This window comes from Rana temporaria, chromosome 9 (genome assembly GCF_905171775.1).
Source record: "Rana temporaria chromosome 9, aRanTem1.1, whole genome shotgun sequence".
Lineage (NCBI taxonomy): Eukaryota > Metazoa > Chordata > Amphibia > Anura > Ranidae > Rana > Rana temporaria.
In genome coordinates this window covers 31,492,872-31,520,096 of record NC_053497.1, presented here as the reverse complement: position 1 = coordinate 31,520,096, position 27,225 = coordinate 31,492,872, and the positions used below count along the sequence as shown (strand labels likewise).

General features: G+C 45.2%; 1 protein-coding gene across 2 annotated transcripts; it reads left to right on the top strand.

Annotated features, from left to right (window-relative positions):
• Positions 1-1,595: 1,595 nt before the first annotated feature.
• On the top strand, positions 1,596-25,580 carry NELFE (negative elongation factor complex member E). 2 transcript variants are annotated; one of them, XM_040323078.1, is made up of 11 exons: positions 1,596-1,702; positions 4,340-4,436; positions 7,978-8,047; positions 10,141-10,286; positions 10,678-10,752; positions 10,912-10,949; positions 13,709-13,923; positions 18,082-18,226; positions 18,310-18,364; positions 21,534-21,636; positions 25,332-25,580. In XM_040323078.1, exons 2-11 carry the CDS (start codon positions 4,362-4,364, stop codon positions 25,439-25,441), a joined length of 1,032 nt encoding a protein of 343 aa, XP_040179012.1. In that variant the 5' UTR covers positions 1,596-1,702; positions 4,340-4,361; the 3' UTR covers positions 25,442-25,580. The 2 variants fall into 2 exon arrangements, with proteins under 2 accessions (XP_040179012.1, XP_040179011.1); XM_040323077.1 differs by lacking the exon at positions 1,596-1,702 and adding an exon at positions 1,718-1,741.
• The last annotated feature ends 1,645 nt before the right edge of the window (positions 25,581-27,225 follow it).

Sequence of the window (27,225 nt, the reverse complement as noted above, 5' to 3'; positions counted from 1 at the left end):
TATGGCATTGTCTTAGAGGTGTGTGTTTTTTTTTTCTACAGTGGTTTACTACTGCTTGAAAAATAAAAAAGAGGCATGAGGAAGGCAGTAGTGAACACCTACCGGTAGCTGCTATTCTGCCCTCTGAAAAACGATTCCATGTGGATTACTTTTCTGGGGTGGTGTTAAACATTACCGCAAGTATGAAAGAGCTTTTAGGGGGCAGTAAAGACATGTATTTGAGCTGCATTTTATAGCTTTCCCTTAGCCCAGGTTCACACTGAGCTGCGGGAATGAAGCCATGTGAGTTCAGCTAAACTCGCACGATTTCACTCCCGCTTGTCAGTCCCGATTTCGGCCGCGATTACAGAGACATCTGTGCAGTTTCCGAAATCGCAAAAAGTAGTACAGAAACTACTTTTTGAAAACGATGCAGCGCCGCAGATGCGGCCGGTGCCATTGCCGGCAAATGCCGCCATTCACCTGAACAGGGCTGTACTGCAGCTGTGTGTGATGCATGAAGTTGCGGCACCGCGGCGTGTGTTTTTTGGGAGGAAAAACTTGCGGTGAGGGGACTTTTTTTTTTTTTTAGAGGGGTGTGGGCTGGGGGTTGCCTCTTCACCACCTGTCAAACGCCCTCTTGAAGTGGTTGCAAACCTTTTACAACCACTTTAACCTACAGGTAAGCCTAGATTAAAGCTTACCTGTAGGTGCGACAAATATCTCCAAAACCTACACGTTTAGGAGATATTCGCAATGTCCCCGAATGATGCCTTCTAATGCGCATGCGCTGTCTTGAAAGGGCACGCTGTGCTGTTTCAAGCTGGGGTTATGCCGTGACTGGCGGCTCCCGCACGCATGCGCAGGAGTGACGTCACGCGACTCCGGACAGTCACAGAGCTGGAGTTCTTGGCCCAGGAAGGAATAGGGGTGAAGAATGGATGCTCATTGCCAGCGAGGAAGACGGGGACATCACAAGCTTCTCCTGCAGGTAAGTGTCACATAATGGCCCATTATGCTTTACCTTTTCAGGAAAACAAAGAGGAAGTAAAACCAATCAGGGTTTACTTCCTCTTAAAAAGCGGTCCACCATCAATGACTCTCCAAGGGGGCAACTCAAATGTGAGTGAGCCCTTCGCCTATCCCCTGAGACCCAGATATCCCCCTCCATGGTGCTCCACCATCATTCCTCTAGTTCTAGGAGTGTAACCTTGTCCCTTTAATCCAGGACACATATGAATTACACAGGTTCTGTGGCTAATATAATGCAGATAAGTGACTTAAATTAGCACCGTGTAGGTTTTGGAGATATCAGCCACAGAACCTGTGTAATTAATATGAAGCCCACCACAACCCAAACGCCTATCCCTCCTAGCAGAGGATATGTAATACACTTCACACGTTTTTAATGGCAGCCCTTTATTTGTGATCTCTGTACTTTACTACTACTACATCATCATAAATCCCACCACAGGGATCAGAAGGCGCTTCTGTGGGCGCTCTAAATGATGTCACCGCAACCGCGGCTTCTAATTGGACGGAGCGCTCGATGTGTGGCGGAAGTATAGCTAGAGGCGGGACTAGTCCGACACGTGGGGCGGAAGGATACGCTCGAATGACCTCCGTGATTGGCGGGCGTGATGTGGCTCCTTTCTGTTGGTTGGTAAATAGAGACCTCGTTTTTTGCGTGACGTATAAGGAGCGCGACCGGCATTCCAAACAGGTAAACAGAGCTATAAGTTGTCCTGTGCATGGATTATCAGTAAGGGGACAGAGGGGTCACTTATAGATGGGTTCATTGACTCTGTGTGCATGGTGACATGAGGTGGTATGCAGACAGGTGGTGGGTCATGCATTGCTGTTGTTGCCAGGGGTAACCATAGCAGAATATCACTGTTTCAGGACCACATATACTATACATAGAACATGTTTTTCTTACATTGTTGCAGGCTGGACCAATATAACAATGCAAAAAAAAAAGAACATACCTGGAATTCCTATTTACCCTGTTGTTGCCCATGTAACACATCTGTGTGGTGGCATTTAACAGCCATGTGCCGCACATGTGTGTTGCTGGGCTCCCTACATGCTCCCATCACAGAGACTGAGCTATCAAAGACACCTCGCTGTCCAAACTAACGATCGGTAGCTGGCAGGATTGTCTCCTGATCTGGTGGTCACTGTCACAGCCATTCCCAGTGGTCACATGATCATCAATTCTTCCCATCCTAGGGGCATTAAGAACTTTTTAAAGGGACACTGGGGCAGGTGGGAAGAGGTTAAATATATATGTTTACGTATTAGATTATATGATTCCATATACCTAATACATTTTAGAATGGAGCGTTATAACCTTTGTCAATTTTTTATATTTTTTTGCTGTCTTTTTCCCATTGGTGAGTAAGGATGAGCTTCGGCGTGTTCGCATAGAACACGTGCAGAGCCCGCCAGGAAGTCGGCACCCGCGCTGCGCTAATCACAGCCAGGCAGACATTTCCCGATCTCTGCAGCAGAGCATCGGATAATGTCTGCCTGGCTGTGATTAGCGCAGCGCGGGTGCCGACTTCCTGGCGGGCTCTGCACGTGTTCTATGCGAACACGCCGGAGCTCATCCTTATTGGGGAGATAAATTGTTAATCTAATGCACTCACTGCACCCCCTGTATAATGTAAGCTCCCATCTTGCGTGTGGGCATCTGAAGCTCACTCTAGTCTCTTCCTGGATATTGTGCAACTGGCTACCCAGCATGCACCTTCCGATCTCACGCCTGCGCAGTGACAACAAATCACAGCGTACTCGGCGTATTGCAGGTTGCCTTGGCAGTGGCGTTGTCTGAGGAAGATCCCGCCCCGTCCTAATTGGTGTGATGCTGCACCGATTTCAAAAAGTAGTTTCTGTACTACTTTTTGAGATTTTGGGCCACGATTTACATTGACATCTGTGCAGAAACCTGCACAGATGTCTCTGAAATCGGGACTGACAAGCGGGAGTGAAATCGTGTGAGTTCAGCTGACTTCTCACTAGGGTTATCCCGATACCAAGACCGAGACCGAGTACAAGTACTGATACTTTTTTTCCAAGTACTCGCCGATACCGATACTTTTTTTTTTAATGTCATGTGACAGTGGCAGTATTTTTTAAAAAAATATTTTATTACAGTGATTTTTTTTGTTTTTTTAGGGGGGGGGGGGGTGGATTGTCAGTGTGTGTGTTTTTTTTTTTTTTTTAAATATTTATTGCAATTTTTTTATTTATTTTTTAATCAGCCCTGTTGGGGGTCTTAGGAGAGATATCAGGGGTCTTAACAGACCTCTGACATCTCCCCTTTAAGACAGAGAAAGGGACTAAGGACACAGATTCCCCAGTCCCTTTCTCTGCAGCCTCAGCTGAAATGAATGGAGAGAAGCTCCTCTCCATTCATAAACTGAAGCATCGTAAACACAGGTTACGATGCTCAGTTATATGAATGGACAGAGTCAGTGATCACTGACTCTGTTCATTCTGAAAAGGTAGGAGCTGGGTTTAGCGGCTCCTACCTCCGCTCTCAATCCTGACAGATTGAGGGGGGAGAGAAGACGGGCACGGAGCGGGGGGAGAGAAGACGGGCACGGAGCGGGGGGAGAGAAGACGAGCATTGGGGAAAGATGGGCACGGGGGAAAGATGGGCACGGAGCACGGGGGAAAGACGAGCAGGGGGAAAGACACAGGGGGAGAAGACTTGCAACTCCCCTGCCTGCCCAGGTATCGGGTGAGGTATCGGAGCATTTCCCCCCGAATACAAGTACTCGGGGAAATGCTCGGTACCGATACTAGTATCGTTATCGGGACATCCCTACTTCTCACGGCTTCATTCCCGCAGCCCAGTGTGAACCTGGGTTTATATCCCAGGAGCCAACGGACGGGAAGATATAATGTACCTCACCAGTGGTGGTCTTCATTAACCCTACAAGTACTAAACCTTAAAAAAAAAAAAATTCTAATGGCATAGCGATCAGCAACAACTCTGCTTTATTCGGAGGTCACAAAACATATTGACCCTCACATCTGGAGTAGTAAAGAATCAAAGCATAAATTGAACATTCAGATTATATTAAACAAGCTTCTCCAGTCTATAACATGTACTAAAATATAACTTGCTAGAGGTCTAGTTAGGTGGTCACAGAGGAAAGATGGAACGAGAAATCATTATTTTGCCACTTTGTCCACCCAAGAACAGTCAACTCCCACAATGCTCAGAGGGACCAACAAAATAGCAGCATAGCCGACCACAACCACCATCAGAAGAAAGAGCTGACAGCTTTATTAATAACACCATTAGATGACTAACGAGGTCTTTGCCCACCTTCTTCCTTTCTCCCAGGTATCCCTCAGCTCTCAGTATCATGGTTTTACTGCCACCCAGCTTGACGGAGGAGGAGGAGTCTCTGCAGCGGAAGTATGCCAAGCTGAAAAAGAAGGTTCGTTAAATCCGATGTGAAAAAAAAGTCTGAGGGATATTGTGACAGCATAATGTAATATTTTCCAAAGGGTTCAGTTAGTGATAAAAGATCGATCCACTAAAAACTGGGATGTTTTTAGTGTTAATATCCAAATACTTACGGACTGTAACAAATTTCTTGCTTGATGAACGCAATTATGAAGTGATTGTAACAGGGCTGTGGAGTCGGAGTCGGAGTCGAGGAGTCGGGGGAAATTTTGGGTACCTGGAGTCGGAGTCGGCAAACAATGCACCGACTCCGACTCCGACTCCTACTAAATTTAGATTGGAATTAAAAAAAAAAAAAAAGCAAGTTTAAATGTCCCAATTCACAAAAAGTTATAATTAATGACTTCTCTACTGTAAGAATAAAGACCAATGCATGCAGTGCCTCACGTAACCGCAAAACGAACACGTTAAGTGACCGTGAAGAAGCATGCTTTTCATGTGCTTCACTATATGGCACGCAACGCACAATTAGGAGCTGCAATACTTATACTTTCCATAGTGTTGTGTTCTGCTTTTACAGGGAACGCATGTTAGAGAACCAGTAAGTGTCCAAATAAAAAAATTCCAACAGGAGTTTTATAAAGCACTAAAAGAAGTTTAAAAGTATGATCGCTCATCAAAACTTACTGTTGAAGAAGCCATCCTTGTTTATCCAGAGATCGTTAGTGATGTGGCCAGAATAGTTACTGCAATGCCACCCACCCAAGTCAGTGTCGAAAGATTATTTTCAGCCCTAAAAATAATAAAGTCTGACTTAAGAGCCTCTATGAAAGAGGATCTGGCAGAGGCAATTCTCTTCCTTAGAACTCTACATTGAATTGATTAGCATTTGCTAAGCCTAGAACTACATTTCAAGATTAATATAAACCATTTCTAGGTTTTACAGATTTTGTTTTTGGTTCATTATAGATAAGCTTTGTTTTTGTTCTAAAACAACCAAATAATGTGGTTTGTATTTTTGAACTGGTAAAGATCCTGTTCCTGATGTTTATGCCTGCTGCTACTATCCAGTCACTTGATTGTTTTCATTGTGTTTGTCTTTTGCTTAAACTGTGCAATACAGTAGACTGTTGGCTTCCCAGCCAGTAGTCCTGTGGTAGGTTGCGTTTCTTTCACTCAAGGAATGTATAAAATACATTCGCATATTAATACAGAGGAGTCGGGGAGTCGGAGTCGGAAGTACATAAAACTGAGGAGTCGGAGTCGGAACATTTATCTACCGACTCCACAGCCCTGGATTGTAAAGGCATAATTGTTTTTATCTTAATGCATTCTATGCATTAAAGTGGATGTAAACCCTCACATATACCCAGTGAAGTGAACAGCTTCAGATGATACACAGTTCCGCTTTAAAGTACCATTCAGCTCCAACACAGATCCTAATGAGAGTGTTGATAACCACTTGTCTACCACGGCGGGACGAAGACCCTCTCATTCTTAGGCGGATGCCATATAATGTTGCGCCTTCCCGAGCCACTAGGGGGCGCGCTGCGTCACTGAGAATCCGATGCGCGTACCCGGCGGCCGCGATGTCCACCGAGCACCCGCGATTGCCCAGTAACTGAGCAGGACCGTGGATCTGTGTGTGTAAACACACAGATCCACGTCTTGTCAGGGAGAGGAGACCGATGGTGTGTCCCTTGTACATAGGGACACCGATCGGTCACCTCTCCCAGTCAGTCCCCTCCCCCCACAGTAAAATCACTCCCTAGGAAACACAATAACCCCTTGATCGCCCCATAGTGTTAACCCCTTCTCTGCCAGTCATATTTATACAGCAATCAATATATTTTTATAGGGCCAAATTCAGAAAACACTTACGCTGGCGTATCTATGCGCCCTATTCACAATACTAGATACGCCTGAAATATGGCTTCTTCCGACCGACGTAAGTCTTAGTACGCCATCGTATCTTGGGTGCATATTTACGCTGGCCGCAAGGGGCGCTTCCGTCGATTTACCCGTCGAATATGCAAATGACCTAGATATGCCGATTCACGAATGTACTTGCGCCCGTCGTATTAAGCTACGCCGTTTACATAAGGCTTACGTCCGGCGTAAGTTTACCCCTCATAAAGCAGGGGTAAGTCATGTTCAGGTATGGACATGGACGTCGATTTTTACGTTGTTTACGTAAGTCGTACGTGAATGGGGCTGGGTGTAGGTTACGTCCACGTCACAGGCATTGAGCCGGCGTATGTTAGGGAGGAAATTTAACGTGATACTAAGCATGCGCACGCATGCGCCGTTCGTTCGGCGCTTCATTTACATGGGGTCACTATTCATTTAAATACATCACGCCCACCTTCCACCTACTTTGAATTAGGCAGGTTTACGCCAGCCTATTTACATTACGCCGGCGCAACGTTGTCGGCAAATGCTTTGTGAGTACTGATCTTCCCTCTCTATGTTACGTCGGCGTAGCGCATATCAGATGCGCTACGCCGCACTAAAGATACGCCGATGTATCTGAATCTGGCCCATAGGATCGCTGTATAAATGTGAATGGTCCCAAAAATGTGTCAAAGGTGTCTGATGTGTCCGCCGCAATATCGCAGTCACGATAAAAATCGCAGATTGCCTCCATTACTAGTAAAAAAATAAATAATAAAAATGCTATAAATCTATCTCCTATTTTGTAGCCGCTATAACTTTTGTGCACACCAATCAATATACGCTTATTGCAATTTTCTTTTGCCAAACATATGTAGAAGAATACGTATGGACCTAAACTGAGGGGGAAAAAATGGATATTTATTATAGCAAAAAGTAAAAAATATTGTGTTTTTTTTTTTTTTTTTCAAACTTGTCCCTCTTCTTTTGTTTATAGCGCAATAAATTAAAAACGCAGAAGTGATCAAATACCACAAAAGAAAGCTCTATTTGTGGGGAAAAAATTATAAACATTTCATTTGGGTACATCGTTGCATGACTGCGCAATTGTCATTCAAAGCGCATCAGCTCTGAAAAATGGCTTGGGCAGGAAAGGGGGTGAAAGTGCCCTGTAGGCAAGTGGTTAAACAAGCTACTAGCAGGCAGGGCCTCCATCAGGGGAGTACAGGCATTGCACCTGTAGGGGCCCGAATGTTCCCAAGGGCCTTGCCGCCGCGGTGATGTACAACACTATGACAAGCTGAGAAAAATGAAGTTCAATGATTCCGAGAATGCGTCAAATTGATTCCAAGCATGCATGGTTTTTTTTTTGCGCATCGGAATTGCATACAGACGATCAGAACTTTTCCCATCGGAAAATTTGAGAACCAGCTCTCAAATTTTTGCTGTCAGAAATTCAGACAAAAAAAAGTCAGATGGGGCCTACACACGGTCGGAATTTCCGTCCAAAAGCTCCCATCAAACTTTTCTTGTCGGAAATTCCGATCGTGTGTACGCGGCATAATAGTGTGATTGAAGGTGGAATTACATTTGCGTTTTTGGAATCATTAATGGCAAGTCTAATTCCGCGCATTGGTTAGAATCTGTCCATTTGTACTCATGTGTCATTTATATTGCAGAAAAAAGCACTGCTTGCCTTGAAGAAACAGACATCCACTAATCAGACAGCCCAGGCCGGGATCAAAAGATGTGAGTTGTTTCATATTGTCTCCATGCTTTGTTTTTTTATCCTAAGGCTCCATTCACACCTAAGCGTAGGGCGTACAGGCGTTTTTACAGGCGATTTTTACCGACGTTTTTGTCGTGCGTATATGCGCGTTTGCGCACAGTGGCGTTCGACGTTTTTGTACTTTGTCTTTTTCCATATTAGCCAATAAGAAAAATGATCATCCCTGACATCACTTGTTGCTCTCCTAGGAATGTTTTATTCCTCTTCCTGGGTGAATAAAGTCATAATGTCATAAAGGACAGGGTGCTGCTTTACCATGCTGATGAATTTTTCAGCATCCACGCCAGAAAGGATTTCATCCAATTCAGCCTCCATGCTGCTATGCTGCTGGACTCCAATGTATTTTTACAAATAAAAATGGTGATTTGTGGACTTCCTGTATGATATTATGTACTTTTTTTTTTCCATTTCCTGTATTGGATTTCAGCAACACAGGCGTCAAAACGCTTGTACAAGCGCGTGTTTACGCGCAATACGCGCGTATCAGGCGTTTTACATTGACTTCAATGTAAAAAAAAAAAACGCTCAAATACGCGCATATCGCGCGCTAGGAGCGACAAAAAAGGGTCCGGAACTTTTTTGAGCTACAGGCTACAGGCGTTTAGGCGTTCAGATGTGAACCATCCCCATTGCCTTTCATTACTTTTCGTCCCTCTGGCGTTTGTGCGCGTCGCGCTACAGGCGTAAAAACGCCTAGGTGTGAATGGAGCCTTAGGCCTCATGCACACAGGGCAATAAACATGCGGCTGACAGAGGCATTTAATGCCTTTTTTTTCTGCCTGTAAACTCCCCTCTATATTAGCCGGTGTCCTTGCACACATACACTTACTGGCCACTTTATTAGGTACACCTGTACATTTGCTTAGGAACACAAATTGCTAGTCAGCCAATCATGTGGCAGCAACTCAATGCATTTAGGCATCTAGATGTGGTGAAGATGACTTGCTGAAGTTCAAACCAAGAATCATAATAGGGAAGAAAGGGGATATTAGTGACTTTGAATGTGGCATGGTTGTTGGTGCCAGACAGGCTGGTCTAAGTATTTCAAAAACTGCTGATCTCCTGGGATTTTTCCACACAATCATCTCTAGGGTTTACAGAAAATTGTTCGGAAAAGAGAAAATATCCAGTGAGCGGCAGAAAATACCTTGTTGATGTCAGAGGAGAATGGGCAGACTGGTTTGAGATGATAGAAAGGAAACAGTAACTCAAATAACCACTCGTTACAGCCAAGATTTGAATCGTGGATGTGCAGCCGACAAATCTGCAGCAACGGTGTGATGCTACCTCTGAGGAACTTTCCAACACCTTGCTGACTCTATGCCATGATGAATTAAGGCAGTTCTGAAGGTAAAAGAGGTCCAACCCGGCAATAGCAAGGTGTACCTAATAGATGTTTTACAAGTAATTAGAGGCAGAAAAAAACATCACTTGTGCGTTCAGAAGAGGAGCATTGTGGCAAAAATATGTTAGACACGCATAAGCGCTTGATCGTTCATTGATTCCAATGGCCATAATTAATGATTATTCTGGCCAATGGAATGAATGAACAAATAAACACTTGGTGTACCTAAGACCCCTTTCACGCTGAGGGCGTTTTTTGCAGGTGCTATAGCGTTAAAAATAGCGCCTGCAAAGCACCCTAAAACGGCTGTTCCTCACACTCCAGTGGAGCGGTGCGCTGGCAGGGCATCAACAAAAGTCCTGCCAGCAGAGGAGCGGTGAACTCACAGCTCCTAATGCGCTCCTGCCCATAGAGATTAATGGGCAGCGCCGCCGCCAAAATGCTGCTGCAGCGAGCGGGTTTTAACCCTTCGGGCGCTAGCGGGGGGGTTAAAAGTGCCCCGATAATGGCCGAATATGACGGTAAAGCGCCGCTAAAAATAGCAGCGTTTTACCACCGACGCTAGAGGCGAAAGGGCTCTAAACACATTTTCAAAACACAACTTTTTCCTTACCTGAAGCTAAGGTGTCCAGGGGAGGAAAAAAAAACATCCTGTGTGCATGAGGCCTGAATCTTTGCATTTCTTAATTTCCTTCCTCTCTTCCTTAGCGATGTCTGACCAGCCAGCAGTGGATACGGCCACAGCTACAGAACAGGCTAAGATGCTGGTGAAGACTGGAGCCATTAGTGCTATCAAATCTGGTACCAAAAACAGTGGATTCAAGCGTTCCCGGACTCTGGAGGGCAAACTTAAGGTCAAAACTAGCAGCACATTAATATCTAACAGATACACTACCTGTGTGTTTTCTCTTGGTGCAACCTCCAGTAGATGCTGAATACAGTGTGCATTGCGATAACTTCCAATGTTGGGCTGGGAGGAGGGGGGTACTTTAACATGCATTTACAAAAAAGCTGCCCCCTCCCTTTAACGTTATGTTTTCCAAAGCTAATGGGCACTACACATTTGCTACCTCTGGGGAGGGGCAGGTAGATTCCTTGGCGCTATTATATGTGCGCCTTCCCTCTGTTATCTTACCATTGCTGTCTGTATCCTCATTAAATGATATTGGATCCCAGTGCTGTGCCTCTGTTTGGATTTGGGTTGTCCAGAAGATATACATTTTATTCTCTCCTTCTTGTTTCTAGGACCCTGACAAAGGCCCAGCTCCAACTTTCCAGCCCTTCCAAAGAAGTGTCTCTTCTGAGGAGGACCAGACCGAGGTAATGCACCAATCAGATACCTGTCTTTCTTGTGCATACTTATCTAAAAGGTGGAAGCTGGGGTGTGGTTGCTGCAGGAAACCATTTGCTATCTCAGTTATCTTTTTTTTTTTTTAACAATAAGTTATTCGTTTATATAACTTATTTTTCCCTGTCCAGGCCTCACGACGTACCCAGAGAAAGTCACTTTATGAGAGGTGAGGCTGGTTTTGATTTGTCTTCTATTGCTACCAATATCTGTATCCTGTTAAAGGGGGATTCCACCCTTGATTTTTTTCTTTTTTTTTTTTTTTTAAAGTCAGCAGCTACAAACACTGTAGCTGCTGACTTTTAATAAGGACACTTACCTGTCCTACGATCCTAGCAGCTCCCAGCGCCACCATCCTCAGCAAGGGAAACAGGCAGTGAAGCCGTGCGGCTTCATTGCCTGTTTCCTACTGCTCATGCGCGAGCCGCGCGGCTCTTTGTGAATGGGCTGGCTGCTCTCTGGGATACACACAGTTCCCAGAAGGCAGCGCGCCCCATTCACCAGAAGACACCGTGACTAGGACGGAGGAAGTAGACCCACCGCGGACGATGAAGAGGCGGATTACGGACTTACCAGAAATAGTGGTTTCTTTGCGGAAGTATAATAAAAATTTGTTTCCAATATTATTTATTTTTTTAAAGATTTTTGGTAAAAAAAAAAATTTCAGGGTGGAACTCCACTTTAAGTGTAACGCCCCGTACACACACAAGCTTTTTTCCCCGTCGGAAAAAACATCCGTTCCGCTCAAGCTTGCCTTGCATACACACGGTCACACAAGTTCGGTGAACTTTTGACTGTGCCAAGAACGCAGTGATGTAAAAGACTACGACAAGCCGAGAAAATGAAGTTCTATGCTTCTGAGCATGCGTCGGAATTTTGCACGTTGGAATTTGTACACACGGTAGGAAATTCAGATCAGATTTTTTCCTGACGGGAAAAGGGAGAACCTGCTCTCTATCTTTTTCCAGCAGTTTTTCCGTTGGAAAAAGTCTGATGGTGCATACACACGGTTGGGATTCCCGACCAAAAGCTCTCATTGGACCTTTTCCAATGGGAAAAACGATCGCGTGTACGGGGCATAACTTGTGCTACCACTGTGTGGAAATGGTGCAGACAATGTAAGAAAGCTGCTGCCACTATATAGCGTATCCATGGCTTCTAAATAAATGATGAACAGTGGGTAGTGTTGTGCTGTCAATGAAGTTCAAATAATACTGTATCGAAATCCTATAAGTGATTCCTATATATCTCAAAGGTAGAAACAAACATACTGTACATATCAATGGTTGACCATGAACAAAAAACAATATATCTGTAAAACTAACGATGCAGAGAAAAAATGAATAAACAATTATGATGATGTCTGTGCCATATTGTGATTATGTCTCAAGGACGGACATACATAGATCTGCTCACACCCTACGTGTTACGTCACGCCCACGTGACTTCTTTAGAGGCTCCGTGGGTGTGACATAATGCGTAGGGCGTGAGTGGAGGCATACGGATAGGAACGAGTTCAGTTCAATTATGATGATGTCTGTGCCATATTGTGCTTATGTCTTAAAGGGGTTGTAAAGGTACAATTTTTTTTTTTGTTTCCTAAATAGCTTCCTTTACCTTAGTGCAGTCCTCCTTCACTTACCTCATCATTCCATATTGCTTTTAAAAGTCTTTATTTCTTCTGAGAAATCCTCACTTCCCTGTTCTTCTGTCTGTAACTCCTCACAGTAATGCAAGGCTTTCTCACAGCTCCTTTCTCTATCTGCAACGTAGAGAGCGTCCTGACTTTCCTGTAGTCCAAGGGAGGGGGCGAGCACGACACTCCACACCAGGGAGAAAGCCTCGCATTACTGTGTGGAGTTATAGACAGAAGAACAGGAAGTGAGGATTTCTCAGAAGAAATAAGGACATTTAAAGGGGTTGTAAAGATATAAAAAAAATGTTTCCTAAATAGCTTCCTTTACCTTAGTGCAGTCCTCCTTCACCTTACCTCATCCTTTGATTTTTGCTTTTAAATGTCCTTATTTCTTCTGAGAAATCCTCACTTCCTGTTCTTCTGTCTGTAACTCCACACAGTAATGCAAGGTTTTCTCCCTGGTGTGGAGTGTCGTGCTCAACCCCTCCCCTGAAATACAGGAGAGTCAGGACGCCCACTAACACACAGCTCCTTTATCTGCAACATAGAGAGCGTCCTGACTCTCCTGTATTCTAGGGGAGGGGTCAACCACGACACTCCACACCAGGGAGAAAGCCTCACATTACTGTGTGTAGTTACAGACTGAAGAACAGGAAGTGAGGATTTCTCAGAAGAAACAAGGACATTTTAAAAGCAAAATGGAAAGATGAGGTAAGTGAAGAAGTTATTTATATAATTGTGCTTCATGTATCCCTTCACTATTGATTGTGAATGTTCAATATTCAAGGTGACTTAATCCACTCCTTCCCCTGTCACCTCTGTGTTCTCTAGCCTCTCACCTCAGATATTCTTGGTAGCAGCATAAAATTAAATCCCTCCCAGGTGCTGTAATGCATTAAGGTCGCCTCTGAGGGGGGTCCTCTATATAGATTCCTCCAATGTTCTGCTTCCTGTCAGGATGGTATAGGGTGTATGGTGCTCCTAGGCGATCCTCTCCTATATCCTCTCAATGAGGTTGTGAAAATGGCATAACATCCACGAGTACCGAACTCGTTCCTGTCGTAAAACATCACTTCTGGTATGCCTCCACTCATGTCCTACGTGAGTGGAGAACGCCCACGTAGCCCCTGAAGAAGTCACGTGGGCGTTTGAAAAGGCATCTGCCATATACCTATGCTGAGAAGTTCTTTAATACATTAATTTCGGTGTATGGTTGTGTGTACACTGGGGCAGCATTATTTGCCAGTTACATATGCAGGCTCTGCTTCCTGCTATCAATTTGCCTCTCTTAGCTTTGTAAGCTCCAGTGAGCGATTGCGAGACCCTGAAAGAGAGCTGGAGGATCGAGAGAGTGACAAAGACACTCGACGTGGAGAGAGAGAGTCATTTGACAGAGAACGAGACCGCGGCAGAGATCGGGAGCGCGAAAGAGACAGGGATCGGGAAAGAGACCGCAGTGATAAAGATCGCGAGAAAGAGCGGGATCGCGAAAGAGAATTCCATAGAAGTGAGTAAAATATGTAAAGACGCTGGCTGCTTGTAATTGCCTAAAAGTTAGGCTTACTGGTATCACACTTTTTTATCTGTAGTTTTCCTGTATGTCTTCAACTTCATTTATTTTTTCTCAAATATATTCGGTTCACTTTGTTTTTCATCCTCCTTGTGTTCGCCTTCTCATAAATTCTGTTTTAACCTGTTGCAACTCTAATGTGCAACTTCAGAAGTGTGGGCTTAACAGCCACTCACTGTGCAAATGTGTCGCTGCATGGTCAATGTTTCTCTGCTGAGAATGCCCTCACTTCATGCTTCCAGCAGCTCTCGGTCTAGACCAGGGGTCTCCAAACTGTGGCCCGAGGGCCAGATGTGGCCCTTTGCATGCCTTTATCCGGCTCTTGGGTTTTTATTCCTCCCACTGATATGAGGCACTATTCTTCCCACTGACGCCAACAAGGGGGCACAATTTCCTTCACTGTTACCAATGATGGGATACAATTACTCCTGCTAATAGGGGCACTACTCCTTATCCTACTGACTGCAAACTCTGAGGACATATTTACTCTCACCAATGCTGGGCCCGGGAATTTTTTTACCCCTGCTGGCCACAATCTGGCCCTTCTAAAGTCTAAAGGACAATAAACTGGCCCTTATTTTGAAAATTTCGGAGACCCCTGGTCTAGACTAACTATCATTAGCCAGTGGGACTGGCTCCCATGTTTTCCACATGCTTGCCAATCCTTCCCACCCCTCGAGGGTTCAGAATTTGTAAAAAGGAATGCTGGGGCAGGTGAGAAGGGCTTAAAGAGAACCTCAACCTGTATAAGCAAATAGAGGCAGGTGGAGGATAAAGGACTACTCACCAGTGTTGCCTGTGGTCTCCCCGCAGATGATCTTTTCTTCATTACTGAGTGACCATGCCTTGTTCTGCACTGTGTGGAGGTGGCCATCTTGGTATTGGCAGGACTTTACTTGGTGAAGTCAGAGCATCCCCTTTGATGACTGATGGGGTAATGGTCAAGAAATGACAGGAGAGGTGGAAGAAGCACAAAACCACAGCGTGAATAACGCAGAAGCAGGGAGATCCTTGCACTGGGTGTCTTTAGGTACAGCTTTCTCTTCAGCAAGGAGAAAAGTGAGCCGTACAGACTCTTTTTAGTCGGAGGCAGCACTGCCTTCTGTAAACGCCTACTAGAGGTAACAACCAGTTTTGAGGCTCAGGGGACAGGGTACTGCAAAATCTAGATGTTTCCTGGAAAGAAGATCGCAAAGCTTGACCAAACAATGCAATGCAATACAACTTGACTGGTTGGCTGTGCAGTGCATTGTGGGAAGTTAAACCCTAGCTCCACATTTGATATCCTTTTAAAAAGGTTGCTTGGGCCAAACTGGCCCAAATGAACTATTTACTGCACTAATAGGTGCGTTGCTGGGAGTGCTGCATATAAACTTTAGTTAGCCTAGGCTTCATACAGTATACTTTGCTGTGTTCGGAATGGTACAGGGACTTTCTTTCCCACGCCCGGAACAAAATAGAGTCTGGCTGAGCGCTGCTTAGCCATTCACAGGATAGCTTTGTGTTCTATGAATGAATACAAGCTTCCTTCTGATTGGCTGAGGCATGGGTTGGTGACTTAATCTGCCTGCCTCTCAGCTTCAAACGAGATTTTGTATTCATTCATAGAATACAAAGCTTGCTGTGAATGGCTGAGCAGCAATCAGCCTGACTCTACTATGTGTCGGGAGTGGAACGGGAAGTCAGAACACATTGCCGTATACTGTATGTGGCTGAGGCTACATACAGTTAATATAGTGTGCCCAGCAAGGGCACCTGTTAGTGCAGTAAATTGTTTGTTTTAGGCCAGCTTTGCCCAAACTAACTATTTAAAGGCACATTAAACATGAAGTTATGCTTTAAGATAAAAATAGATTTTATGTAGTTATATCAGTAGTATTTTAATATCTGTGTTATGATTTTTATTTTATTTTTATTATTACACAGTAAAACCTTGGTTTGAGAGTAACTTGGTTTGAGATTGTTTTGCAAGAAAAGTTATATATTTTTTTTATAAATTTTGACTTGATATACAAGCGATGTCTTGATATAAGAGTAGCGTCATGTCACAACTGAGTTGGTACAACATTTAGAAAATCACATGGTTGATTAAAAGAGGCACATCTAAGTATGCAGGGATCCGGGGTAAAGCTGTCCACATACACCATCCTCCTCACCTCCATTGATGTCGTCCCATGAGCGGTTCAAGCCTCGCTTTCAGATCACTCTACTGCAGGGTAGTCTTCCCAGTCACGATTGAAGACTGATAGCGGTGAGTAAGATGGTCTATGTGGACAGCTTTACCCCGGGTCCCTGCATACTTAGATGTGCAACTTTTAATCAACCATGTGAATTGCTAAATGTTGTACCTTCATTAAATGTAACCATATTGCTACACTTAGAGGCGCCTCTCTTCTCTTTTATACTCTGTGGCTCCTGCTGGATTTTGCTTCTACTCCCCTTGTAGAGGCTTCCATTTGTGAATGGACATTTTTTGGTTACACAACCTATCACGTTGCTATAATTTTTTTTACATGGACTATAAACTCATTTAAATTTCCATTATTTCTTATGGGAAAATTCGCTTTGATATACAAGTGCTTTGGATTACAAGCCTGTTTCTGGAACTAATTATGCTCGAAATCCAAGGTTTTACTGTATAAGTAGCCTGAAGGGTGTTTTTTTTTATAGAAATACAGGTATTTAAATAGCTGACTTTTCCTGAAAAATGCTAGCTGCTAGGTTTAAAAATTCATGCAGATTAGAAAATTAAAAATGTTTGACCTTTGTCTTTGCCTCCAGAAACTAAAAAAAATAAAAAATTGGATCGGCATGCCAGGTAGTGTTTTTAGGAAAAGTCAGGAATAGCATCCTACAATCCTCTTGGTACAGGTTTAGAAATATGAAGGCAAAGCTATAGGCCAGGGTTTGAACGTCTTAGGCCCCTTTCACATGTACGGATCCCGTGAGGATCCGTACATGTGTATCCGCTTGCTCAGCGGGGATCGCTCTGTTGATCCCTGCTGAGCCAGCAGATGACAGGGCAGTCCCTGCACACTGTACAGGGACCGCCCTGTCAGAACTCCGCTCTCCTCTGTGGGGGGATCGGATTAACACGGACCGTCTGTAGGGATTAATGTATGCCCCCTTTTCATCCGTAAAACGGATGGATGGAAAAGCGGACATACAGGTGTGAAGGGGGCCTTTAAGATCCCATCTGTGGCACAGTGGCGGTGCGTCCAAAGAGGGCGCAGGAGCACCGCCCCTCTCGCTCCTGCACCGCCACTGAAAAACAATACATAGATTCATACATTGCATGAATCTATGTATTGTCGCTGCTTCCCACTATTCAAATGGCCGGCCCCCTGGTGAGCTGAATAACGGCAGCTGGTTGGCTGTGGAAGTGTCTATCAGAGCCAACGGCTTCCGAATAGTTAACCAGGGGACGCTGCGTTAACCGGGGTGTGCGTGCACTGGTTAACACTGACACGCATTTCAGCCAATCGGGTTCACCGGATCTGGTTACCAGTAACCTGATTGGCTGAAGCGACATTGAGGGCGGGACTACTTCGAGGGAACGTGGAGGAGGATCTGAGGATGGCTGACCGAGAAAGGTAAGTGCCGGGGGGGGGGGGGGGGGGGCAATCTGGCGGCATTTTAGGGGCAAACTGGCGGCAATTGATGGGCACAGTGGCGACAATGGCATTGCACAGTGGCTGCGTTTGGCATGGCACAGTGGCGACAATTGATGGCACAGTGGCGACAATTGATGACACAGTGGCTGCGTTTGGCATGGCACAGTGTCGACAATTGATGGCATGGCACAGTGGCGACAATTGATGGGCACAGTGGCTGCGTTTGATGGCATGGCACAGTGGCTGCGTTTGGCATGGCACAGTGGTGACAATTTTATGGCACAGTGGCAGCAATTGATGGGCACAGTAAGGCTGCAATTGATGTTTTTTTTTTCGTTTGTTTGCTCCCCCCCAAAAGTTTTGAGCACCAGCCGCCACTGGTTGCAGACATATCAGTTGCAGCATGCTGAAACTTGTAGTTCCTGCACAGATGACTTCTGCCCACATTACTCATATCTATATATCCTTCAATATTTTGTAGGGTCAGATACTTTCTCGGACCGCCGGGGTCCCAGAAAAGGGAACACCGTATATGTTCATGGTGTCGGCATGAAGAAGCAGATGCTCACAGACGCCTTCTCCAAATTTGGGAAAATTATCGACCTTGCCATGGACGATCAACGAAAGTAAGAAAACACAAGGGAAATATTTGGGAGGGGTGTAGCTATAACTTATACAAATAAATGTAACGGTTGTATCTTGTACACAGGTGTGCCTTTGTTACATTTGACAAGATGGAATCTGCAGATCAGGCCATACAAGAGGTAAGAGCTGGACAGGGTTTTGATTGTTTGTCATTTGATGCCCCGTTAGTCCAATATATGTGATTTAGAGGATCTTCAGCTTCAGAATGGGTATTGTTTAATGTTAAAGGGGTTGTAAAGGTACGATTTTTTTTTTTTACTTAAATGGCTTTTTTTTTACCTTAGTGCAGTCCTCCTTCACTTACCTCATCCTTCCATTTTGCTTTTAAATGTCCTTATTTCTTCTGAGAAATCCTCACTTCCTGTTCTTCTGTCTGTAACTCCACACCGTAATGCGAGGCTTTCTCCCTGGTGTGGAGTGTTGTGCTCGTCCCCTCCATTGAACAGCAGGAGAGTCAGAACGCCTACTAACACACAGCTCCTTTTCCTATCTGCAACGTAGAGAGCGTCCTGACTCTTCTGTAGTCCAAGGAAGGGAGCGAGCACGAGACTCCACACCAGGGAGAAAGCCTCACATTACTGTGTGGAGTTACAGACAGAAGAACAGGAAGTGAGGATTTCTCAGAAGAAATAAGGACATTTAAAAGCAAAATGGAAGGATGAGGTAAGTGAAGGAGGACTGCACTAAGGTAAAGGAAACTATTTAGGGAAAACAAATTGTACCTTTACAACCCCTTTAACCACTTCAGCCCCGGACCATTTTGCGATTCGGCACTGCGTCGCTTTAACTGACAATTGCGCGGTCGTGCGACGTGGCTCCCAAACAAAATTGGTGTCCTTTTTTCCCCACAAATAGAGCTTTCTTTTGGTGGTATTTGATCACCTCTGCGGTTTTTATTTTTGCAGTGGGCATTGAACATTTTAGCTTGAAAGCGCACCGCTCGCCATAGCCTATCCTAGTATAGATGTATACATGTGAAAGCCTCAGTCAATTCCGCTCCTCGGGCCATGCCCTCGACATGTTTCGCCCAACCCACCAGGGCTTAATCTTAAGAGTCCCCACACTTGTGTTCCATTGAGAAGCAAAGTGGCAGATGAGATTTGTAGTTCTTATATTCCCATGTCCTGTGAATAGATGATGAAGCTGTGCAGCCATGCCAAATGAATAACTATACAGAATGCAGTGGGAACATGCACCCCCTGATCTAAGTAAGCAGAGATGTGGTTTGAGGGTGGGGTTACTAAACAATGGCACCATGTTTCACCTGAAATTAGATTGTGACACAAAACTTGGTCAGAAAGGAGTAATTGGTGCCATCCCATGTGCTCCAGAATTGACATTAATTTTAATGGGCTGCCAAACGTACCGGAAAAAAGGATAGCACCGCACCATAAAAAATCTTGTACTTTTAGAACCACGTTAAGCGATATTTATGTTTTGTGATTTGAACTTTCTTTGTTTTTCTCATGAGATAAAATAGCACCTATATCTTACAACTGAGCTTAAAGTGGTTGTTTAGCCACTTAGTGTTGCTGCTACAATCCCCTCTGTTATAGTAAATGCTGTGCCCCAGTGTACAGTATGTGTAAAAAAAATATGCCACTAAATACCTTATGTTATAGTGTCCCTCGGCACTCATGTGACCGGCCACCTTTCTCCTCTCTTGACCTGACAGCAATGCGGGCAGGGCCGAGAAACCCCCACTGATGTCAGCCAGGAGGAGGAAAGAGGCGAATGCTCACGTGAGCGCCAAGGGGCGCTATAAAATAAGGCATTTAGCAGCATGTTTTTTACAAAGCACACTGGGGCACAGCATTTAATATAACAGAGGGGATTGTAGCAACAAACTTAAGTTATGATACCAGCAGGAAGGGAGGGGCGGGCGCTGGTACAAGCAGACAGGCAAGGAGGGGGGGGGGGACAGATGAGACCTGCAGAAGACGAAGGCTTGTAAACTGACCACGGTGTCAGGGCTCAGCAGCCATGATAAACCGTGTTCAGTTTACATGGAGGAGGGCAGAATCAGCCAGGTTTTTCAGATGATGAAAGAGACAAATTACACAGCACAAGCACTATGCTGTATACAATGCTTTAAGGGAACAGGATCAAATTTTTTTTTAACAGACAGTAACGGATGCTTTAATGTGTTGTGTTAATATCACTATATTTATGTGTTTGCCCTTCCATGTGCTTCTTGCTGAGAAGGCCAGTTATAGGTGGGGGCAGGGGCCATTTGTTTGTTACTGGTGTAAATATGGTCTGGGGACACACTGGGCACCTTTGCTGCCACTGTGCTGGGTGTCCAGTGTGCTCCTGTTTCTTTAAGGGGGATCGGGCTGCCTCCAGGCCCACCTGCCCCTCATCTATCCATTGAATGCATGTGTTCCCACTGTGGAGACGCTCATAAATTCAGCAGTGGCAAGCATACACAGGGTGACGTGAAGAGGCCTTGCAGCTTACGCATGCGTTTGCAAATGCGTGCTAACTGAACCCCTGTTTTTAACGCAGACTGTTGGGCATGTTTATTTGGTTGGTCAGCAGACTGGTTAGTGAGTCGAGCTATGGAATGTTCTGTTTTTGTCTTTTATAAATAATATCACGGGGCAACAGTATAGTGAATTGTCATCACATCTTAATGATGGAAATGGTTGCTGAAAGCCTGTAGCCTGGCCTATGAAATCCTGGGGCCCAGTTGAGACATAGGTGGTTCCTTTAAGTCAGGGGTCTCCAAACGTTCTTAACAAAGGGCCGGTTTATTGTCCTTCAGACTCTTCGAGGGCCGGACTTTGGCCAGCGGGAATGAAAATTTTCCTGGCATCATTGTTAGTAAACATCTGGTATTAGGGGGAGGAATAGTGCCGCATTGCTGGTATCATAGGGAGGAATAGTGCTCTATTAGTTGTGTCAGCGGGAGAAGTGGTGCTTCATTGTTGGTGTCAGATGGCAGAATAGTGTCTCGTATCAGTGGGAGGGATAGTGCCCCAAGGGCCAGATAAAGGCAAGCAAAGGGCCGCATCCGGCCCTCGGGCCGCAGTTTGGAGACCACTGCTTTAAGTAATGGGGTCCAGGAGCTTAACTGACCTTTTGTGAGCTGCACAGGAGGTCGATCAGCCCGGTTTTCAGTGTAGTGAAAGAGACTCTGGGCAGCAGTGCTCAGCAGGAAGCAAAGCTGGCATTGATAGAACTTGGGGAGAGACTCCAATGTATTACCTCTCACTGAGTCTTCCTCATTCTTTCTTGTTCTTCTGAGTTTCACTGAATTATTCCTGCTTTTGTCTCCTTCACCAGCTTGATAACACCACGATCGAAGATGTCACGATCAGTGTCAGCATCGCTCGGAAGCAGCCGATGTTGGATGCCGCCATTGAGAAATCCGTCTGGGGCCAGTTGGGTGAGTATTGAGACTCTGTGTGTGCCGAGTGCCCGGTGTAATATAGTTGTGTGGTTATGGGAGGTAAAAAAAAAGACAAACACCTATCAAGATAATTCAACCCGAGCTGTAAACAAACATAAAGGAAAAAATGTAAAAGCATTTATTATGCCCCGTACACACGATCGGAAATTCCGACAGCAAAAGTCTGATGTGAGCTTTTGAACGGAAATTCCGACTGTGTGTATCCTCCATCGGAATTCTGCTGTCGGAATTTCCGCCAACAAAAGATTGACAACTGGTTCTCAAATTATCCGTTGGAAAATACGATTGAAAATTCCGATGCATGCTCGGAAACAATTCAACGCATACTCGGAAGCATTGAACTTAATTTTCTCGGCTCGTCGTAGTGTTGTACGTCACCACATTCTTGACGGACGAAAGTTCAGAGACCTTTTGTGTGACCGTGTGTATGCAAGCCAAGCTTGAGCGGAATTCCGTCGGAAAAAACATCCAAGGTTTTTCGGACAGAAAATCCGATCGTGTGTACGCAGCATAAGCCATAAAAAAAAGTGGCTGATTTCTTCATCATTCTCGTAACACGCTTTACTAATAATCAGCAAATGCCAGGAAAGATAAAGATCAGTTTATTTACAGTTGTTTTTTCTTAAAGCCGGACTTCAACCTTTCTTTCAGTCTTGCGCAGTTGTACCGGCTCCTCTCCTGTACTGAAATTGCTCATTCTGATTTCACTGTGAGCATTTCACAATGCGATTTAGAATCTGCGCATAAACGGATTGTAAAGCTACGGTTTTTATTTTTTTTAAATAACCCCAACCCCAAATGGCACCAATCCTCTAATTCTGGGGTCCCTCGTCAGCTCTCGCGGCTCCTCCCTACATCGTATAACCCCCTAGGAGAAGCGCTCTCCGGGGGGTTACCTTGCGGGTGTGCTCCTGAGTCCAGCATTCGGCCTCCTTAGACTGTATTGTAGGACTCGGCCCAGCCCCCGCGTCATTGGATTTGATTGACAGCAGCAGGAGCCAATGGCTGCGATGCTATCAATCTATCCAATCAAGAGCCGAGAACCCCGGGCATAAGCAGAGCGCGTCTCTGCCGTGGGAATTTGTAGGGTTCAAGTGAGTAAAACTGGGGGCCCGGTCACTAGAAGACGTTTTTTTCCCTTAAAGCATAAGATGCATTAAGGTAAAAAACCACGAGGGTTTACAACCACTTTAACCACCTCAATACTGGGCACTTTCACCCCCTTCCTCCCCAAGCTGTTTTTTTTAGCTTGCAGCGCTGTCACCCTATTGAATGACAATTGCGCGGTCATGCAACGCTGTACCCAAATGAAATTTTCATAATTTTTCTCCCACAAATAGAGTTTTGTTTTGGTGGTATTTGATCACCTCTGCGGTTTTTATTTCTTGCGTTATAAACAAAAGAGGAGCGACAAGTTTGAAAAAAACACAATATTTTATACTTTTTGCTATAATAAATATCCAATTTTTTTTTTTTTTTATTATTTTTTTTTAAATCCTCAGTTTAGACCGATACGTATTCTTCTACATATTTTTGGTTAAAAAAAAACACGCAATAAGCGTTTATTTGGTTTGCGCAAAAGTTATAGCGTCTACAAAATGGGGGTAGTTTTATGGCATTTCTTGGGAGTGATTCTAACTGTTAGGGGGCGTGGCTACGAGTGACACGTCACCAGTGTTGTAAGTAACGGCGTTAAAATAAACGCCGTTACCTAACGCAGCCCCTTTTGAGGGTAACGAGTAATCTACCTGATTACTCTTCCCCTCACGGTAACGCCGTTCCCATTACTTGGGCGGCATTACCGCAATTACACCTACCTGTGTCAGCAGCCGTTGGCCATCCATTATTAAAAAAGCGCGCCTCCTCCTCTGACTGTTCCGTGAAAGGCAGAACACTAATTTTCCCAGCAGAGCCTCTGTTTAGTGTTCAGCCTATCACGGATGCCTTCTCATCCTCGGACGAGAGGACATCTGTGATAGGCGAACACTGAACAGAGGCTCTGCTGGGAAAATGACTGTTGCGCCTATCACGGAACAGCCTGAGGAGGAGGCGCGGCTTTTGAATAATGGATGGCCGCCGGCTTCCTCTCCCCTCCTCCTCCCTACCTCACAGTCCGGAGCCGCCAGGAGGAGGCCGCCTGCTTAAGGACTGCCGCACGATCATTTACATCGACAAAATGGCACGGCTGGTGCCTGGGTGGTTGATGGTCTGGGGAGGCATATCCATGGAGGGACGCACAGACCTCTACAGGCTACACAATGGCACCCTGACTGCCATTAGGTATCGGGATGAAATCCCTGGACTCAGTGTCAGACCCTACACTGGTGCAGTGGGTCCTGGGTTCCTCCTGGTGCATGACAATGCCTGGCCTCATGTGGCGAGAGCATGCAGCCAGTTCCTGGAGGATGAAAGAACTGTTTTTCAATTGAATGGCCTCCACGCTCACCTGACCTAAATCCAATAGAACACCTCTGGGACATTATGTTTCGGTCCATCCGGTGCCGCCAGGTTGCACCTCAGTCTGTTCAGGAGCTCAGTGATGCTCTGGTCCAGATCTGGGAGGAAATACCCCAGGACACCATCCGTCGTCTCATTAGGAGCATGCTCTGATGTTGTCAGGCATGCATACAAGCACTTGGGGGCCATACAAACTACTGAGGACCATTTTGAGTTGTTGCAATGACATTTCAGCAAAATGGACGAGCTTGCTGCATAATTTTTTCACTTGGATTTTCTGGGTGTCTTTGAATTCAGCCCTCTGTAGGTGGATAATTTTCATTTCCATCAAGCGATGTGCCATGCTTTCATTCCTAATGCCGGGTACACACCATCACTTTATGTGATGAAAAAAAATGACGTTTTTAAAAACGTCACTTTAATTGACTGTGTGTGGGGGAAAACGTTGTTTTATGTCTTGTAAAAAACGACCAAAAAAAATTGAAGCATGCTTCAATTTTATGTGTCGTTTTTCAAAAGTGCACTTTTTACTTCACAGAAATTGACCGTGTGTAGCAAAAAACGTAGTTTTCTAAGACGTTTTTTCATCCACGCATGCCCAGAAGCTACTTATGAAGCAAGCTTCAATGGTAAAACGTGGTGGAACGTAACCTCACTTTGCAAGAACATTGTGAGAAAAACGATGGTGTGTAGGCAACTTCGTCTTTGAAAATTGAAGTTTCAAAAACGTAATTTTTTACTTCACAGAAAGTGTCGTTTTTTTCATCACATAAAGTGATGGTGTGTATGCGGCATGACACATTACCCAGTCCATATCAGTATAGATATCCAGCATGAGATTTTTTCCCATTGAGATCTGGTATGTTTCTTAAAAAATTTTTGAGCAGTGTATTGTGGATGTGGCGACCCGATTGAACGGGCTAAGCGGCCTCTGTGTGGGATTTTTGTTTTTATACCACACCAAGGTGTTGAATTAAATTCTCTGATAAATCATTAATTGTTCTTTTAACCCTTTTTTATTTGATATTTAATATGTAAAAAAAAAATCACTAAAGTGATTAAACATAAAGGCATAGATGTAATGTTCAGGCAGGAGGAGGACAGGTGATAGGGGAGGTTCACTGTCTCACATGGAACCCTCTCGATTGTGCTTCCTCCATGAGGCCTTTTCAAATTTGTGTCGCATTCTAACCCGGGATGTCTCCTCTCTGCAGCCGTCCAGAACAGTGCGAAGGGTTCCCACAAAGACAAGAGGGCACAGGTCAGCTATTCAGAAGATTACTTCAGTGCAACTCCAGCAGCGCCCAGCAACAATCCCGCCTGACCAGACGTCATCACCTGGGCGTAGTGTGGAGAACTTGTCCATAAAAATAGGTCCTTGTGTTGTAGCTGGGCTATACTGACAAGAGAGCTGTGTCTAAAATATGTTTGATGTTGTATAATAAACTGTTGTTTGGTGTCATGGCGTGCGTTTGGAGTCATGTCATTTACCTTTGCTGTGTTCCCTACGCTTGAGCAGACTTACTCCTTAGTACTCCAGCCAATCGGCTAAACATACAAGTGACACCTACACTGTGTGGTCAAATGTATTTGGTCATCCCAACAAATGACCGATAAAATGGAACTGAGCTCAAAAAGCGAAGGTTTGCTATGTTATAGGGAGCACCTAGAAATGTGCCAAAGAATTACCCTGAAAAATAGAAGTGCACTTCCTGGTACGTGCGTGTGCCTACAGCCATATAGCTCTTTATCTAAAGTGTGAGATCTAAGGCAGGGTTTGACAAATTTGGTTGGAATCTAGGAGCCAGCTAAAAAAGTTAGGAGCCAGATACGCGCCCCGTCCCGCCGAGTTTGCGCGCAGAAGCGAACGCATACCTGAGTAGCGCCGGAATATGAAAGCGGTGTTCAAACCACACATGCAAGGTATCGCCGCGATTGGTAGAGCGAGAGCAATAATGCTAGCCCTACACCTCCTCTGTAACTCAAAACATGCAACCTGTAGAATTTTTTTTAAATGTCGCCTATGGAGATTTTAAAGGGTAAAAGTTTGTCGCCATTCCACGAGCGGACGCAATTTTGAAGCGTGACATGTTGGGTATCAATTTACTTGGCATAACATTATCTTTCACAATATAAAAAAAAAATTGGGCTAACTTTACTGTTGTCTTATTTTTTTATTTTAAAAAGTGTATTTTTTTTTTTTTACCCAAAAAGTGCGCTTGTAAGACCACTGCGCAAATACGGTGTGACAGAAAGTATTGCAACGACCGCCATTTTATTCTCTAGGGTGTTAGAATAAAAAATATATACCGTATTTATCGGCGTATACCACACACTTTTTTCCCCTTAAAATCAGGGGAAAATCGTGGGTGTGCGATATACGCTGATCCCCGCTGTCTAGAGCCGAGCACTCGGCTCCGTCCGCCGCAGCCTAGAGCCGAGCGTACTGCATGCTCGGCTCCGCCCACAGCCACGCGAGAGAAGCCGAACACACAGGAAATCCGGCTCCTCTCGCCAAATCCAAAAACAAACAACCCCGGGCAACGTGCGGATGGACTCGCAGATGGACACGCTGCACGGAGACTGACACCTGGATGGAGGCCGCAGACGGACACCTTCAAAGCCGCAGACGGACACCCACAAGGCTGGACGGACCCTGTGCAAGGCCGCAGACGGATGCCGGACAAGGCTGCCGATGGACGCAGGGCAAAAATGTAAGTTTTCTTTTTTTTCCTTTAAACTACCTTTCTAAGGTTGGGGTGCGTGTTATACGCCAGCGCGCGGTATACCCCGATAAATACGGTATATATAATGTTTGGGGGTTTTAATTAGAGGGAAGGAGATGGCAGTGAAAAAACAGGGGAAGCTCCATTAATCTTGTCATGCCAATGGCCACCACAAGATGGCGTCAGATCACAGAAGGAAGCCTAGGCCTGCAGAAGGCCGCAAAGCCGCAGCCTCAATTACCGTCTGGTGCGGCCCGATGCGATTGAGGGGGAGGTGGGGGCGCACGGAGACACAGGATGGGGTCTCTGTGCGCCCCCGCCGCGTGTTCACGTCGGGCCGCCCAGGCCGGTAATTGAGGCCGTGGCCTTCTACAGGCCGGTA

Coding starts and splice junctions, on each gene's coding strand:
- NELFE (XM_040323077.1), top strand. Junction 10,950..13,708: donor AGAAAGTCACTTTATGAGAG/GTGAGGCTGGTT, acceptor TGCCTCTCTTAG/CTTTGTAAGCTCCAGTGAGC. Junction 18,227..18,309: donor GCCATGGACGATCAACGAAA/GTAAGAAAACAC, acceptor TCTTGTACACAG/GTGTGCCTTTGTTACATTTG.